General features: G+C 35.3%; 1 protein-coding gene across 4 annotated transcripts in view; it reads right to left on the bottom strand.

Annotated features, from left to right (window-relative positions):
* Positions 1-16,530, bottom strand: part of LOC135077654 (rab11 family-interacting protein 4) — a 92,952-nt gene that overhangs the window by 28,855 nt on the left and 47,567 nt on the right. For all 4 annotated transcript variants that reach the window (XM_063972217.1, XM_063972214.1, XM_063972216.1 and 1 more), the window contains 2 exons: positions 1,129-1,167; positions 429-546 (listed from right to left, as the gene is read on the bottom strand). In XM_063972217.1, the coding sequence (XP_063828287.1) occupies positions 429-546; positions 1,129-1,167 (157 nt within the window). The remainder of the gene's footprint in view (positions 1-428; positions 547-1,128; positions 1,168-16,530) is intronic.

Here is a 16,530-nt window from a genome sequence, read left to right as displayed (position 1 = left end):
GTGCCTAGTGGGAAAGAGGGATCTACTTAATTGGCAGCCAAAAGTCAGTAGATCATGGTTATTTGTATAGTTTATTGTTAAACTAATGTGACATAACCACTACTGCAAATCCTGAAAATTTGCAGTAGTGGTTATGTCACATACGATAGAAAATACCGTTCCGATCGCTTTTCCGTTTCTTTTCCACATTTTAATCTCAAGCGTTTTTACATTTAGGCGACCTTAGCGCGACAGACGCTGAAAATTTCATACTATATGACATGGATGCCTGCCTTCCTTCACAATAAAAACGCCGACGCTGCCGCGCTGCTGTCGCACTTCTGACGCGTAATGTGCCGTCTTATTACAGTTTGAAACAGTTGCTACGTCCCCTAAGCACTTTAAGAAAGCCAACAGCTGCCACACTGCCAAGGAGTTTTTAATCTTACCTTATAGTTAAGTCCTTGCACGTCCTCCTCCAGCGACACGTCGGAATACATGTCGTCCGCCGGCTCCCCGCCGGAGCCGCAGCCCGACGAGTTGAACGACGACGACCGGTACAATTGGCTGGAATAACGGCTTAATTAGTATAATTAGTTTTAGAGGTCTGGGTCGGGAGTTAGAGCCAATTTGGAGATCTTGCGCGCCATTTTGAAGATGGGTCGCTTTGTAGGGTGTATTGAGCAAGTTATTGGGCTTACAAAGAGGTACCTACTGAGGAGAGGAGAGGAGAGTACTACCTAGTACTCATGGTTGGAATGTTTGAGAACGTGTGGACTGTTGAGTAGTTGGAGCACCCATAATTTTTTTCGAAAGTAAGGCGTATAAAACCAAGTAAGTATCCTAATAATTTGAACCCAGGGCCAGGTATTTCAGTAGTAGGTCAGCCACTAAGTTATATTTGCTACAAGACTTGTAGCGCCATCTATTGTATAGTCGTCCAACTAGCTGTCATTTGCATTGAGTGTGCCTTGTGACTAGCGAAGTCCAAATACATTTCAACAGATGGCGCTATAAAAAGCATGCTTGCGATAGATGGCGCATGTGTCGTAAAATTACTAGCGGAGATTCTGAGGGCAGAATGTTCAGTAATTGTAGATGTTTTATCTATTTAATTACTTAAGTATTTATAGTAAGATTAATATTTACCTAGCTAAGACATTGGAGCCGATTTGCCGCTTCCCAGAGCTGAAACAAATTAGTATTTTATTAGAAATTATCAATATTAAAATCGAAATTTTTTCATATATTGGTAACTAGCTTTCCGCCCGCGGCTTCGCCCGCGTGGAATTTTGTCTGTCACAGAAAAACAATATCGCGCGGGTATTTGCTCACCGTTTAGACCAGTCTTTCCCAAAGTGGGCGATAACGCCCCCTTGTGGGCGCTGCAGGCTTAAAGGGGGGTGGTAAGAGACCCAGAAAAAAATCGGGACGTTGTGTAGAAGCTTGGGAGGCGTCATTTACTAGGAGGACTCTTAGACACCGACTGAGCACTCGACACTCGACTACAAATGGGGGCGCTAAAAAGAATTTACTCTCAAAGTGGGCAGTAGACAAAATAAGTTTGGGAACCACTGGTTTAGACCTACCCTGGACTACGACAAACATTTTAAAACCAAAATCAGCTCAATCGGCCCAGCCGTTCTCGAGTTTTAATCAGACTAACGAACATCAATTCATTTTTATTTATATAGATAGATAGATTAGGTAGTTTAGCAATTCTGAGGGCTATTTCGGTCATTGTGGGTCTCCTGCGGATCTTTTCATTCGATCACGCAGGGAAACTCCGAGCATAGCACGCTCCATCGCCCTTTGGGTGTTTTTAGCAAGGTGCTAGTTGATTACTATGAATCATATTGTTCCATTCTGTATACGAATATAACCGATGAACTGATGTAATGGTCATGCATGTTTATACGTAATTATAATGAACGGTAAGTATGTGGGTTTGGATTCCCACACGAGTTTACTAGTTTGAATAAGCGGATTAGGATGAAAAAACTGAGTCGGCCGTGCTGCATGAGTTGTTGTAAATCTACCTTCATTTCAAATTTAGACGAATAAAAGAACTTTTCAGACAGGTTTTCTGTAAAATATTGGTTTTACATTATAGTACCTAATAATAAGACACTTAATAGTGATAAAAACTGTTTATATAGTGAAAATGTTGCTAGCTAATTATTCTAATATTAATTAAGACACAACATAATTAAGTTAGTTAGCTCTAAAAGTCTGAGACTAGCCCGATACAAAACAATAGAAGCGGTGAAAAGTTTCACAAAAAACTAAGGTAGTTGTCTTGATAAATTCAATTAAGGTTTTATGAAACTTTTACAGTTATTAATTAAAATTGTAAATAATAGTAATCATATTTTTCTTTGACGACAGAAGTATACCGTGCGCTTCATATCTAATTAAGTAATTACATAATTATTTGAATTTAATTAAGTTTCACTAAGAAACAATTTGATAAGTAGGTAGTACCTAAGAAAAAAAATCGTTCCTTTAAGGCTCATATTATTATAAAACAAAGCACACAGTTTTAACGCATAGGGGCCATCCATAAAGTACGTCACACGAATTTCATGATTTTTTGACCCCTCCCCCGTCCTTGTCACAGGTGGTCACATTTCTAAGACCCCCCCCCTCCCTAGTGTGACGTCACATGTTTTGCAATTTCATATCGAAAAATTACTAAATTAACAAAAAAATAGCAACAAATAGAAACAAAAAATCACGCGCGAGGTACGGTGCGTTTGGCAGCATTATAGGCCAGTAGAATTAGATTTTAAATCTGAAATAATTCCTAAAAAAGATTTTATTGATTTAATGGCTTCATTGGTTGCCCATTAAAACTCTCCTAGGTTTTCGACTTCGACGGAATTGTGCTTAAGTGGTGGGGGTATTTTTTAGTTTAATTTATATTTAAAATTTCGCGATTAGTACCTCTAGATATATTAGATTTTGAAATGTGATGTCACGAAACTTAGGACCCCTCCCACCCCTTGTCACACCATGTCACACTTTGTCGACCCCCTCCCCCCCTCTTTACGTGTGACGTACTTTATGGATGACCCCATAGATACCTCTTCAAAATGTGTGTAAATTTTAGTTTTCAGATTTCATTAATTTATTCTGGAATATACTATACTCTAATATTAATTTAATTTCGTAAAAGCTCTTTTTATCAATAGAAAAATATTATCTACCCTTTCCAATAAACAGTAACAAAAAGCTTTTTCAGCATGTTTCAGGCACTTTCTGTACAAATGATACTTACCGTATTTACATAGGTATGCAAATAAAAATATTTATGCATATTGGCAAAAAATTGATGAGTTAAAATGTTTTCCATTAATTCTTCTCTCTGTTATTACCTAACTCTAACTACACAGTCGTAATTCTTACGAAAAGTGCATGGTGAGCGTTGCACCGACTTGATTACTAGACGCACGTCCGGTGCATTTAGGTTTGCGCTCTTAGCGAAAGAAGGAAATATTTTATAACTGCAATTATCCTGTTTTATTGTTAGATATAATACCATAGGTGAGTGCTGCAAGTTGCAATTTGCTGTGAGTCTAATTATAGTAATTTCAGTTATTGTTTGGAGCCTTAACTTTGCGTGTTTGAGATATGAATAAAGATGTTGCGATTCGCGCCATGAAAAAATGGCTAAATGGCTGTGATATTTAAACATTTTTCTTAGAGCTCTTTAATCACTACCTAATTAACTTTTAAAAATTGCCCTGATAAGTCTAAAGACAAGTGATCTTACTGCATCTTCTAATTACTTTATGTCTGGAGTATAAGTCTTGATTGTCCAACCGGTCATTGGAAATCATTGGGGGAGGCCTAATGTTCAGCAGTGGACGTCCTATGGCTGAAGAAATGATGATGATGAAGTCTTGATTGTAAATTATGGTTTGGTATATTTTGGTTTATATTACAGGTAAAAAAGTAGATACCAGCAGGACTAAGTTTGTGACGATACTAGGAAAGGCGAAGAAGACTGTAATGAATGTCTTTCAAGCCTTTTCAGCTCATAACTTGTACGATATAGGTAATAGTAAATGTATAAATAATATTGAACTAACCACTTCCAAGAGCGACCTTCGCCAAACTTACAAAATCTAGGCCATTCACTGGTAACAAAAAATAATACCCAAATAGCAGTTAAGGCGGCCATTTTTTAATAGTTAATCATCAGTATTGTACTTAAGTAAATTGCGACAAACATTTCAAAGATTTGTGAAGCGATAAACGCGGTTTGGTTTCCCACAAAATTGTTGATGTTTATTTTCTTGAACTTAAGGCTTGGTATTTCTGCTAAAGTAGGTATTTCGCGCTGTCAAAATCTGCGCGCGCAATTCTTCGCCGAAGACAGCGCGCCAAAGAGCTCTCGCGGCTACACAGTATAGAAATACGCAGTTTAGAAATACGAGTACGCAGTTGGTTAGGTTAGGTTGACTTCCTTCCGTTCAAGCGTCACACTCACAGCACTTTCTAATACAAATCATATCCAAGTGATACAAATTAAAACAACTTTCAAAATTTTTGGGAATATATTTTAGAATCGAATAAATATAGACTGCCAAAGTAAACACGGTTCAAAGAGGCGTGGCGTCACCCGACCTTCCGGAAGTTCCGCGCCGGCTAAAAGAATTTCAAGATTACGTCACCCGACCTATCGGTAGATCCTCGGGAGCTTGAGCGATTGGAAAAACATTTTATGATCAGTTACTCGTAGTAGCGATTATTTAGAGCTTGGATAATAAATTATAGTTGTTGCAATTCACAAAGCTTTGCATGTGGTTAATTACATAAATCAGTACACGCATCAATTTTGTTCAGTCTTTTTGTTTATTAATAAATAAAAATATCATACTAAAATTGCATACATATTTGTTTGTATTTGATGTATGTTTTTTCCATAATTTATGTATAACGTATGTACGGGGCTCTGTATCGAAAATCACTATGAGCAATAAGCATCACACACGGTTACCTGGAGTGCATTACCGCAGCAAAATTTTTATAAATGTTGTGCTTTAGAGAGTCGAGAGTTGTATAGCAGATAATTAGTCCATCGTGAGCAGAAATTTGTCCACTAATAGCAAAATTCGTTCAAATTATAGTTTTAAAGTTATTAGGAAAAAACATGTTTTTGGCTAAAAGATTCTTCTATCTTGCAGTTTAGACTTTTATTACAGACCTCAGACAGTATTTTTGGAAAACTTTTACGCATGGTGGAGGAAGGGACGCTCTAGAGACTCAAGTCTAGAAGGAGTCACATGAACTCCAAGTTTTAAATCCGTTGACATCTGCTGCATCTGCCATCTTTTTGGCTAGAAGATTCTTCTATCTTGCAGCTTAGACCTTTAGCTACAGACCTTAGACAGTATTTTTGAAACATTCTTACGCATGGTGGAGGAAGGGACGCTCTAGAGCAGTGGTTCTTAACCGGTGGTCCGCGGACCACTGGTGGTCCCTGGAGGCATTCCAAGTGGTCCACGATGTGCACTTGCACTCCTTGGTTAAAACCACTTTTAACTGATTTTTGCAGTCAAACTGGTTTTGACCGATTATGAGGTGGTTCCTGACAAGACAGAAATTTGGTAAAATGGTCCCTCATGACTTAAAGGTTAAGAACCACTGCTCTAGAGACTCAAAACTACAAGGATACACATGAACTCCAGTTTTAAATCCGTTGATATCTGCTGCATCTGCCATCTTTTTGGCTAGAAGATTCCTCTATCTTGCAGCTTAGACCTTTAGCTACAGACCTTAGACAGTATTTTTTATTATTTATTTGTGTCAGTGTGCTCTTCTAAAGAGTGTAAGTCGATTGTATGTAGGTACTATTAAAATGTAATTTTAACTCATTGGTTTTGTCTCATATTTGAGGAATGTACTATGTATCATGAGTAGAGTCTTCGTTTAAAAGGATGCGAACGATTTCAAATTTCAATAGGTAGACAAAATTGATAATTTTTAATTATCAAAAATTTTTAAGCTTTCTCCAGTAACACTGATATTATTATACTGTGACTCATCAAAGTCATCATTGTCAAAAATATTGACAAATCGCGAACTGTCACGGCCAAAAAACTGACACGCGTCCGTCCTCCGTAAGCGCCACCGCGCGACTGATTGAGATTGTCCAAGCCGTCATGGACGATTTTTTCCACATTTTTTAACATAGTAACTAAATAAGACGCAATATAAAAATTTCATCCGTTAAAAGCCCTCAAGTTATTTCTAAACTTTAGTAAAAGATTTAGAATCTCAAATCGCTTATTTTAAAAATAAAACCATAAATAGAAAACGAATAGAGGTAACTTTGGGAATTTATTCTATCGAGTCAACTTCATCAAATCGTGTTTCCATCCGTTAATAGCCCTAGAAAATATCCTCAACTATGCCCAATAAAAATCTTAGCCTTTAATTTTACTGTTTAGTACCTCAAAAATGAAAAATGAAAACCTCATTTTCGCCATTTTCTCTGCTACCCGGCCTTAAGTTGTTATGTTATGTGCGTCTTATGTTAACTGGCTATCTATTACGCCTTTATAAAAGTGTCATTGGACACCTAAAGAGAGGACAGAAGTTCCAGATTCAATTCCCAGATTACCCAGGTCAATAATATAAAATTGCAAAATTCGGGCTAAGCTAAAATAATGTTTGTAGTACGATTACGAGTGGGTTCATCACGATTAAATTCAGCAGAAACGAGGTTTGAACTAGTGGCGGATTTACTGATTTGCCGCCCTAGGCTTCAGCCTACTCAGCATGCTGGTAAATCCGCCACTGGACTTCTAACCCTTAGTAAGTACGGAATAGGCAGTTCGACACACTATTGGGCTTTTTTCGGCTCAAAACTTTGTAGATAAATGAAAATCCTCTTTAAGATTTTAAATATTCGTAAGGATGGATACACCCTATTGTTATTTTGCTATTTAAAGCACACTTTTCAATATTAAATTTTCTCTCTCTTCCTTTGATCAGTAGGAACCACTTTTCTTTTCAATATAACCTTCCTATGTAAATCAGCGATCATTTACCGTTGGATAATCGGATATAATTTCTAACGGGCGTCCTGTCCACGGGGAGTGACAGAGAAATCGTCGCCACAAATGAGGCATGGGTGCGCGCGCGCCGTGAAATTGTGTAAGAAAGCGCCCATGCTCCGCTGCGGCGCTGGACGACGACATTTGACGCTTGCGCTTGCACAGGATGTGTAATCGTGATATTGCTTGATACTGGGTGGATGTCCGCTTTTAATGGTATGGCAAATTTGCAATCTTGTATTCTTCATTAGTCTTCATATGACTAGATGAATAAATACATATTTACCTATGATTAGCCCTTTTAAAAATAGAGAGTCGAAGAATGAACGTTTAGTGCAACTTTCTCAGTTTAGTTTGAAAATCCTGGTTATCATTTTAAGCTCAATGGGAGCGTGGACTTGTAAAATAATTATTGAAAGTTAAAACCAATAGATCACTAGATTTTCCACGAAAATTCATGTGACTTTATAAATAGTTTTCCGCCGGTAAACGCATTTGTATCGTTTTTCCGGAAAATGTACCGTTGATACGGATTGAAGTAAACCCAACTGGATTATTTACATAATTTTTTATGCCATCTAACGTCCAAACCAAACCTAAAGACGTTTCACAACGTTCATTAAATTACAGAGAGTAGATTTTTATGTTGCACAATTTCCGTCGTCTAATCTCCGTACAAATATAGTTTCTATTACACATAATTTGCATCGCCAATGGTCTATCTGGGTTAATATTTTCTACATTCACATTTTTATATCAAAAAAGTGTATCACCGTAACTATAACTGTGTTAATAAGCAAGTATACGTCTTCAGTAGCTAAATTAATTAAAATACTTAGTAAGAATAATGGAAGCATTTTTAAGTAAGTAACAGACGCTTTGATATTTGAGACATTTAATTCAAAGATTTAGGTGTTTGATGCTGGACAGTCATTACATCAATAATGTTAAATTAATAAAAAGTAACAATGCGCATTCCTATTAATAATTGCTAGTGATTGAATGTTTGCTGCTTCTTAGCCGATTAAAACAATAACTAGTAATATAAATTGGCAATCTTGCAAACAAATTAAGGCCGCTTAATCCGCTGAACTGTTTAATTTTTTAAATTGTTTTTGCTTACAATTTCTTCAGTTTTCAACTCTGTTCGTTGATCATTTTATTTGAATTATTAATATTTCGTGTATATGTTTTGCAAATATCAAAGTCAGGTATTGAATTTTATTTATGTGTTCTGCATGGACTAACCAGGTCAAAACCGCACTCAATGGTCCACTTCACGAGTGCACAAGAAAGGCTGCAGTGCGGGAGGAATGGCGACGGATTGGCTTGCCACCGGACGTGACGACCACTACCACTCTGGCAAGAGTGTAGCGACGAAGTAGAAGAAGACGTTCTGTATGTATACAGTTTTCATCTTCTAATTAGGTATCTAACTGCTGCATAATTTGAGCTATTCGATCGAGTTCGTAGTCTGACATTTCTTTTACGATTCTTGTTAATAACTATAAAATGCTGAACGGATTCGGTTTTTCAAGTAGATTAGGTTTCTTGGGATTATATCCTCAAATATACATCTAATTTAAGACATACATACATACTTACCATACGAATTCGCACAGCTAAGTATAAATTTCTTTAATTGACCGATTTATTTAATGTATCGCAGTCAAATTATGAGACATAACCTCCACAACCATGGCCATACAAGTCCACAAAAACAAAATAAGTACTTATGAGTCACTGAGCCGTTTTGCGTGTCAGTACTGTTGGTACTTGGTACTTGTTCTGTGCTGGACAATAGAATGGACATCATAAAATATCCATGCGTACACATTGTTGGGTACAACATAATGCAGGTTAATGGAGTGGGTTTGTTTATTTGTTGTATTGTTGGTGCAGTACAAGCCTCCTAAATATGGCGTTGTAGTTATCTCAGGGATGATTACAGTCAAATACGAGATATACTTGAGTCAAAGTAACGCAGCGTTGAAAAGTTCTTTTGTACGAGTAACGTGTTCAGCGCCGGTTTTACAGAGTATGAAATCAGTGATAGTAATATAGGTTTTAACTGTCAATCTTTAAATATTTTTTATTGTAGACTCACCATCATTTTTAGACCACCATTAAGGAATCATAGGGCGACGAGTACTAGAGATTAGTAAATACAATTAATTCATTAGATACCGTAGATTGGGGTGAATGAAAGGTTTATTAGGTAATTATTGTAACATTTTGCTTCCAAAACTACATTACGTATCATTTGGAAGTTTCATTCTTTCATGGCATTTTAAAAAATTGGACGTAATGTATAATGTATGGCAAGGGACTTTTATGGACTTTCGCAAGATTTTTTCAGGAAAAAGCCCATGCTTTGGACTATTCCCACCTCTCGTTCCAACCGCTGAAACTCTTGTGTAGCCAGGATGTGTAGTCAGGACCGTCAATAAAAACACAACCAGTGAAGGTAAAGTTTGTCCAAGGTAAAGTTAAACTGTCATTGGACCTGCAACGACTTTTCGTGAAGTAAGCTTACTGTTTACATCTACTGTTTGATGGTGTGACAATAAAATAGCCGGCAGTTACGCCACCCGTCATAATGGCGGTTGCCGCAATTTGGCAAAACGATTAAAATTCTAATTATTACATTAAATTATAAATAAAGGCCGCCCTATGTAAGGATGTTAGTAGGGTGACCAAACAAATATTATAATTAGGATAATTAAAATTAAGTTCATAAAAATGTCCAGCAGTGGACTGTAAAGGGCTGTCGATGATTATGATGATGATGATAAAAATGTAACACGTATTATATACTTATTTCGTATTGTAAAACTGTGTGTTTTGTAAAGCTGATAAATACAGAGAAAAAGGAAATCTTATGATTGTCTATCTAATGAAATATTGTCTAGGAAATCAATTAATAGATTAGTGTTATGGTTAAGTAATTAGGCAGGTATGTCTTAAGTGAGTAGTAGATTATTTGTTTACTCGTATTTGTACTAAAATATTTTAATTGTTTATTAATTTTATTACACTCAAAGAGGTTTTCCAATCGCCAGTTTCGTAATTTTATTGTGGAATGGTAAGTAAGGAGTTTGTTTCAATTATAATTATAATTAGAAATTCGATTAAGATTGCTATCAAAATGATACACTGTCTTATTACCTATGAAACAAGTTATTTTGAGGTTAGTTATATTAAAAAGTTGTAAGTAATAAATATGAAAATTGCGATATCGAATCATCCTGTACGCATTGATGTTTTAAGATGGTTTTTATTCAATTGCATTCATCGACTAACAATAGATACGCCAGACGTCCAATGCAAACAATAACAAGACCAACCACAACACCTATTTTTCTAAACGCAAATAGCATCATGGATAAAACAATAATTTTAAAGTCACCTTATCATTTGTGGAACGTGACAACGGATGGTGTGTTTTGCATAAATTCCAAAACCATACATTGTTCACATTTGCGGTACATTTACGGATTCCAGTGATCACAATCATTCTAACCTGTAGGGCCGCTTTCGGTAATGCATGTAAACACCGTTCCGCTCCAGCTTAACGGAGGTAAAATCAATCAGCGAAGATAAACTTTTTGTTGTTTGTTTTTTTTAAACTGGCACCACACTTTTTAGGACACAATCACATTTTTCAGCAAAAAAACAAAAATCACTTTTTAACAGAACACTTCGAATAAAGAACGTGAGGAATTTGAATTTGAATTTCGAACGGAAGCACGTGATGCGCAGTGCGTCGCGGTCTGCGGATCAGCCGAGTGGTCGCGCAGCACTGACGCATCAACGAAGGTATACAGTATACTGGTCAGCCGGCCATCGCGAGGCAGGTAGAGGTAACTATGAATTATCCACAATACAAACGCTGCGAAACGTTGACTTGCCGTTACTAAATTATTAGGCAGTACGCGACCGGAGTAGAGGATAGCGGATTCGGCGTATCTGTTTTGGGGTAGGTGGTATGCGGTGTGTAAATATGTGGCACACTGCCCGCTGTTTGTAATCATTTAGTATGATAAATAAGCATTCTTTTTAACTCATTTCATGTCACTAAAAGAAAACTTACAAGAATGAACTTGGAGTTAGTACATAAAACTATGCAAAGTTAATTTGTTACACTTTGCTAAAATTCTTAGTAAGAAGATTGGCAAGAAGATAAAATTTTCTCCAATATTTGTTTGATTAATGGTGGGAATTTCTTTATTGCTCTGGGAAAGATAATTGAAATTAATTGAATTTCACACGTGTACAAAAGAATCTAATTCATAATCTTGTAAAATGTATGGGAAATGAGCGGCGAGCGATTTGACCGTGACAAATTAATGATGACAGCGTGCGATGCACAGGTTATGTCACAATTGCTTCTATTGTCTACTTCGTGCCAAACACCGACATATCAAGACCTCCCATAACAAACATATCACTATCAAAGCACAGGCCTACGGCAGTTCTAAGTAAATAAGCCACATTTGCGGACGCGAAATTATTACGTAAAGATGCAATACACAGGTTTATGAGCTGTTATTTGTTGTGCATTAACATCTTTACAACTGCCGTGAAATAATCATATATAACTGTTTCTAGGTAGGCTCTTGCGATATGTATGATATGAGCTATGGCCTATGGTCTATCTATAATGACTAAATAATATTTATTATTATTGCCTAGGAAAGGAGTTCATGCAGAACGGCTGATTCATATACAGTTACAGGGTGTTAGGTAAATGGGTATATGAGCCGACACTAGCCTATGTTAACATGGGCATATAAATGGTATGGGGAAGTCAGAAAATTGATATCTTAATTTTAATTATTTTAATTTTCATACAAATCAGAACTTATAAAATTTATTTTGTATGAAAATTAAAAAAAAAAAACGATTATATCAAATTTCTGACTTCACCATACCATTTATATGCCCATGTTAACATGGGCTAGTGTCGGCTCATATACCCATTTACCAAACACCCTGTAAAGTAACTCATTTCTCAATGAAATGACCACGAATGCATGCGTTTGAACTGCACAATTCTTTGTATTTATAAGGATTATGTATACTGTCTATGAATAGCCATACAATTTCCGGCTTCAAATATTTCTGACCGAAGACTCTTCTTCAAAAGAAGATTTGAGTGCTTTTTCCAAACATACGGGAATGTAGGTACCCTTTACGCACTTAACAAAAAATGTTTAGGCTCCACTCGGATACAGTGCGAATGTTGCACCAACAGTTGGGCAACGGAACGCGGCCGCGTGGAACAGTTCACTTTCTTGGTGAGAATCCGGCGCGGGCGCACTCGTAAAATTATTCTCGTAAAATGTTAATTGCACGGTTTAGTTGACGCTCGCAGCTGATTTTCATTAGTGTTCTCGTGTGAAGCGTAGTGCGACCGAACATTACGATGCTGTTGTTAATTTTTTTCTCATTTCTTCTCATTATCCGAGGTAAATTAAGGGTTTGTGTTATAAGATGCTTTCACTCACTATCGTTTGGACATGTAACTGCTGTCACACACGGTGCAAACGGTCTGTTTAGCGATTACTTTCATTCAAAGTTTAGAAATACTACTCGTAAATCATTTTCATGTTCCGTTTTGCATGTCGTTTCTAGTAGGAACTAGAATACCTACCTTAAGTATATCTGAAAATATTTAACGGTTTTTAATTCGACTGAAAAGTAGAATCTATAGTGCTCTCTCAAAAAAACAGATGCTTTGCAAACAGGTGCTGCGTTTCACGCGCTGAAACCGCTGAATTTAGTCCAATGTATTTTGAGATTATTTTGATCTAGCAATTGCAAAAAATGTTTTAGTTCATATATTTGTAGATTTTTGAGATTATACAGTCGCAGTCTCTCCAAACTCATTGTCAGTATTAAAGGTATATTAAAAGTTCTTATACCCCACTTCTCGCTATTTTAAAGTTACACCCAGGTGAGTAAAGCGTGTTTTATGACTGGCAGATGTTCCGTACTTAAATGGTTAGTTGCGGACGTTAAGTGGAGGTTACATCACTAGAACTAATATAATTCGACGATGTAAAGAAAGCCATTACCGCTTTGGTAGATCTAAGCCGCAAAGACAATGTAAAAATTGCGAGTCTGATGCTGTAATAGATGGCCTTTGCCCATTGTTGATCGTATTTATTTGTATTGAGCTTCATCATCATCATTTCAGCTACAGGACGTCAACTGCTGAATATAGATTTCCGGATTAGTCTTCGACCTTTATGAGATAGTCTGTCCACTTTGTGAATATATTGAGTTTGATGATACTTATATCTATTTGACTATAATATAATTTGTCACCAGCCCTTGCACTTCCGAAAACGATTTTTTTTGAGTAAATATAACCATTTTCAGATTTTTCCTCTCATTTACATTAATTATTATGGACAATCTACTTTAATTTTTGCTTGGTCCAAAGTTTGAGTGGGAGATAATGCCCGGTTTTATCAGGACCGCTTATTGTTTTTATCTGTGGATGCCATAATATCCCTACCTCTTTACAGTAGAGATAAAGTTTTCATTAGAGATGCAAAAATATAGGTAAAAATAAATATGTAATAACTACTCTATCAGGACTGCCTACAAAGAAAAAATATTGTAAGTATGTAAAACTAATTTATTACGACTTACACAATGTAATTTCCGAGTTGATATTCGCGGTTTTTATGGCCCGTGTAATCAATTTTAGTTCCAACCACAGATTACAAAAATATGTACTTACCGAAGTAAACCTAGTAAGCAAATGAAACGCATGCTTGGTTATTTCACCTAAATAGGCAAAACCTTGAAATACTTATTACACTTTACTTTTATCTTAGATACTTTATTGTAAAAAGATATTCGATAGATAATAGGGCAAGATTTTTGCTACGATTTTTTTAAATCAGAAAAAAGGTTACTTGCCTAATGTGTTGATTTTAAGTGAGATGCAGTCTAGAATAAAAAAGATGGTTTAGAATAAATACTGTAACTATCTAGGACTTGGATGCGTTACGATATATTTTTTTAAAGAATATACCTACCGGTAATGTGTTCCCATTTACTTTGAAAATATTAATAACAGATGTGACTGTGCGACTGGCCCGGAAAAAATTAAAACAAATGCACATGTTCCTTTCTAAAAAACATTGTCTTTATGCAGCGATGACCTCTCAAAGTGCGATAAACGTTTCCCGTTCGCCCACGTTTTTGAATGTAATAAGGAAATTAAAGATGCATTCATACAGGCTGTATGCAAAAAAAAAAAAAAATACTTTAAATCCGTGTTAGATCCTTTTAATTCGCGGATTTTTCGGACCTTCAACTCCGCTCCCGGATTCTACTACATTTTAAGAAACTTTGGGTAAACTCAAAGTAGTTTCCGCAGAAAATGCTAGTATTTTTATCATTACTCATCCAAAAAGATTAGCCTTTTTGCTAATGAAAATGTGAGGCTCTCTCTGTGGACAGCAATAGGTAATTTATTTATTTATATTACTGAAAATTGCACTAAGTATTTAACATTGTCTGCCAAGAGTGTGGAGATTTCACTTACAGCAAATCAAATCAAATCAAATCAAATCATTTATTTCGCTTGAAAGTGGTACATGTAAGTGATGGTAAAGTAGATTAGAGTAGTATCACACATTTCGCCAGAGTATGGCATGCAAAAATATAAAATTTAAAAATGTCATTTAAAGTAATTATGTCAACAATAAAGTTATTAACATCAAATAGAACACAAATATTAGATATGAATAAAGTCACCGAGTATGTAGTCAAAAATTAGAATATAAATATCAAAGTTACAACAACTTCCCTGATTTAAAATAATTAAAATATTCGTCCATTGAGTAAAAACATTTTTCTATCAACCATCGTTTGAGAGTGCATTTAAATTTGTTTAGTGGGAGTATTTTCAAGTCATCTTGTAATTTATTATATATTTTTATTGCCATACAGTACGTACTCCGACTGTAAAGCGTTGTAGTGTTGATGGGCAACACAAGTGCATTCGGGTATCTTGTATTAAATCTGCAAACATTTTTCTTCATCACAAATAATCCCAGATTGGTTTTGACGAAGACACAAATCTCATATATGTATATACAAGGAACAGTGAGCAGCCCTAGTGTTTTAAATCCGTACCGCGCGGGAATAACTTGACATCTCGACATGCACTTTTTTTTTTTATTAGCTTAAGCGCTTCCTCTACCTTATACCCTACTGGTATAAAAAACTCAACTCGAAATACCCAAAAATACTTGAAATACAGCTCTTGTTCATAAGTAAATATCTCTAATTTAGGCTATAAATATTTGACATAACGATATATCCAATTAATATTATTCTTACAAACATTTATATTTCGATTTATCAATGTATGTCAGAACATGTATTTATTAATATCTTGACTTATACATTTATGGATTTTCGTTTTTAATTTGACAAAAACAGTTATCAAGTTATGATCCCCTCTGAGTACTAAACACATCCATGATATGTGCAGTTGTCTTGTTATGCACGCAGTCAAGAGTTTGGATATTTGGAGTTATCCAGCTATTACCTTCGTATAATCATATTTTTATATGTGTCATTAGCAGTTGTTAAAATATAACATTGTCAGGATTTCGAGCATCTTTAAATATTTTTTACTTACCAACCCCTGAAAATATTTTTTAAATATATTTAAGCGTTAATTATTACTTTTATTACTATTTTCAATAGTTTGAAACTAAATTAACGTTTAAATAGCAAGTTGAAAGAAGAAGGATAAGTTTAGTCAATAGGTAGGTAGGTAAGGTAGGTAATGTTTTTTCATAACAGACTAATATTTCGTTTGACAACAGAATTTAAGTAAAAAATCTAATAATAAACTTTTAGGTCAATTTTAAGTTCCGGATAATTTTATTTTTATAGTCTATTTGACTTCAATGACATTACTTAGAAATAATGATGAGGTAAAAGTAAGTAAGGTCGATACGCCAGATCTCGTCCATTTAGTGAGTTGGTAGATTTGAGGAATAAAAATAATATACAATTTTTCGTAATCATTTTGAACGAAAAATTGTTGTCATTATGCTCCCTTTAGTCTTTATAAGTATAGTATTAAACTTGCTCTAAACCATTAGAAGTTTTAATATTATCTTTGTAATATTAATAAAATATAGAAAAAATGCATTCAAAATCACTAATAATTAATAACAGCATGGAAATAAAAAAATATAAATAAAATCTTACTAATTAGTATTCAAAATATTTAGGTATCACACTTAATAATTATTAACATACATATATTTTAGTTTATTTCATTTTTCGAAATTTCAATAGTATGGCTCAATTTGCAATATGGTATCCTCTCTAGGCACAGTTTGCTTTTTAATATTATTTACAACGTCTGTATTTAGAAAATAGTCGTGATAATGTGGACGCAAATTGGCTGTCACAAGGGTAAGCTACATTAAGAGCGTGT

Source organism: Ostrinia nubilalis, chromosome 13 (genome assembly GCF_963855985.1).
Source record: "Ostrinia nubilalis chromosome 13, ilOstNubi1.1, whole genome shotgun sequence".
NCBI classification, from domain to species: Eukaryota; Metazoa; Arthropoda; class Insecta; order Lepidoptera; family Crambidae; genus Ostrinia; species Ostrinia nubilalis.
Note: the sequence above shows the minus strand (reverse complement) of the source record. Positions and strands in the feature narration are given on the sequence as shown.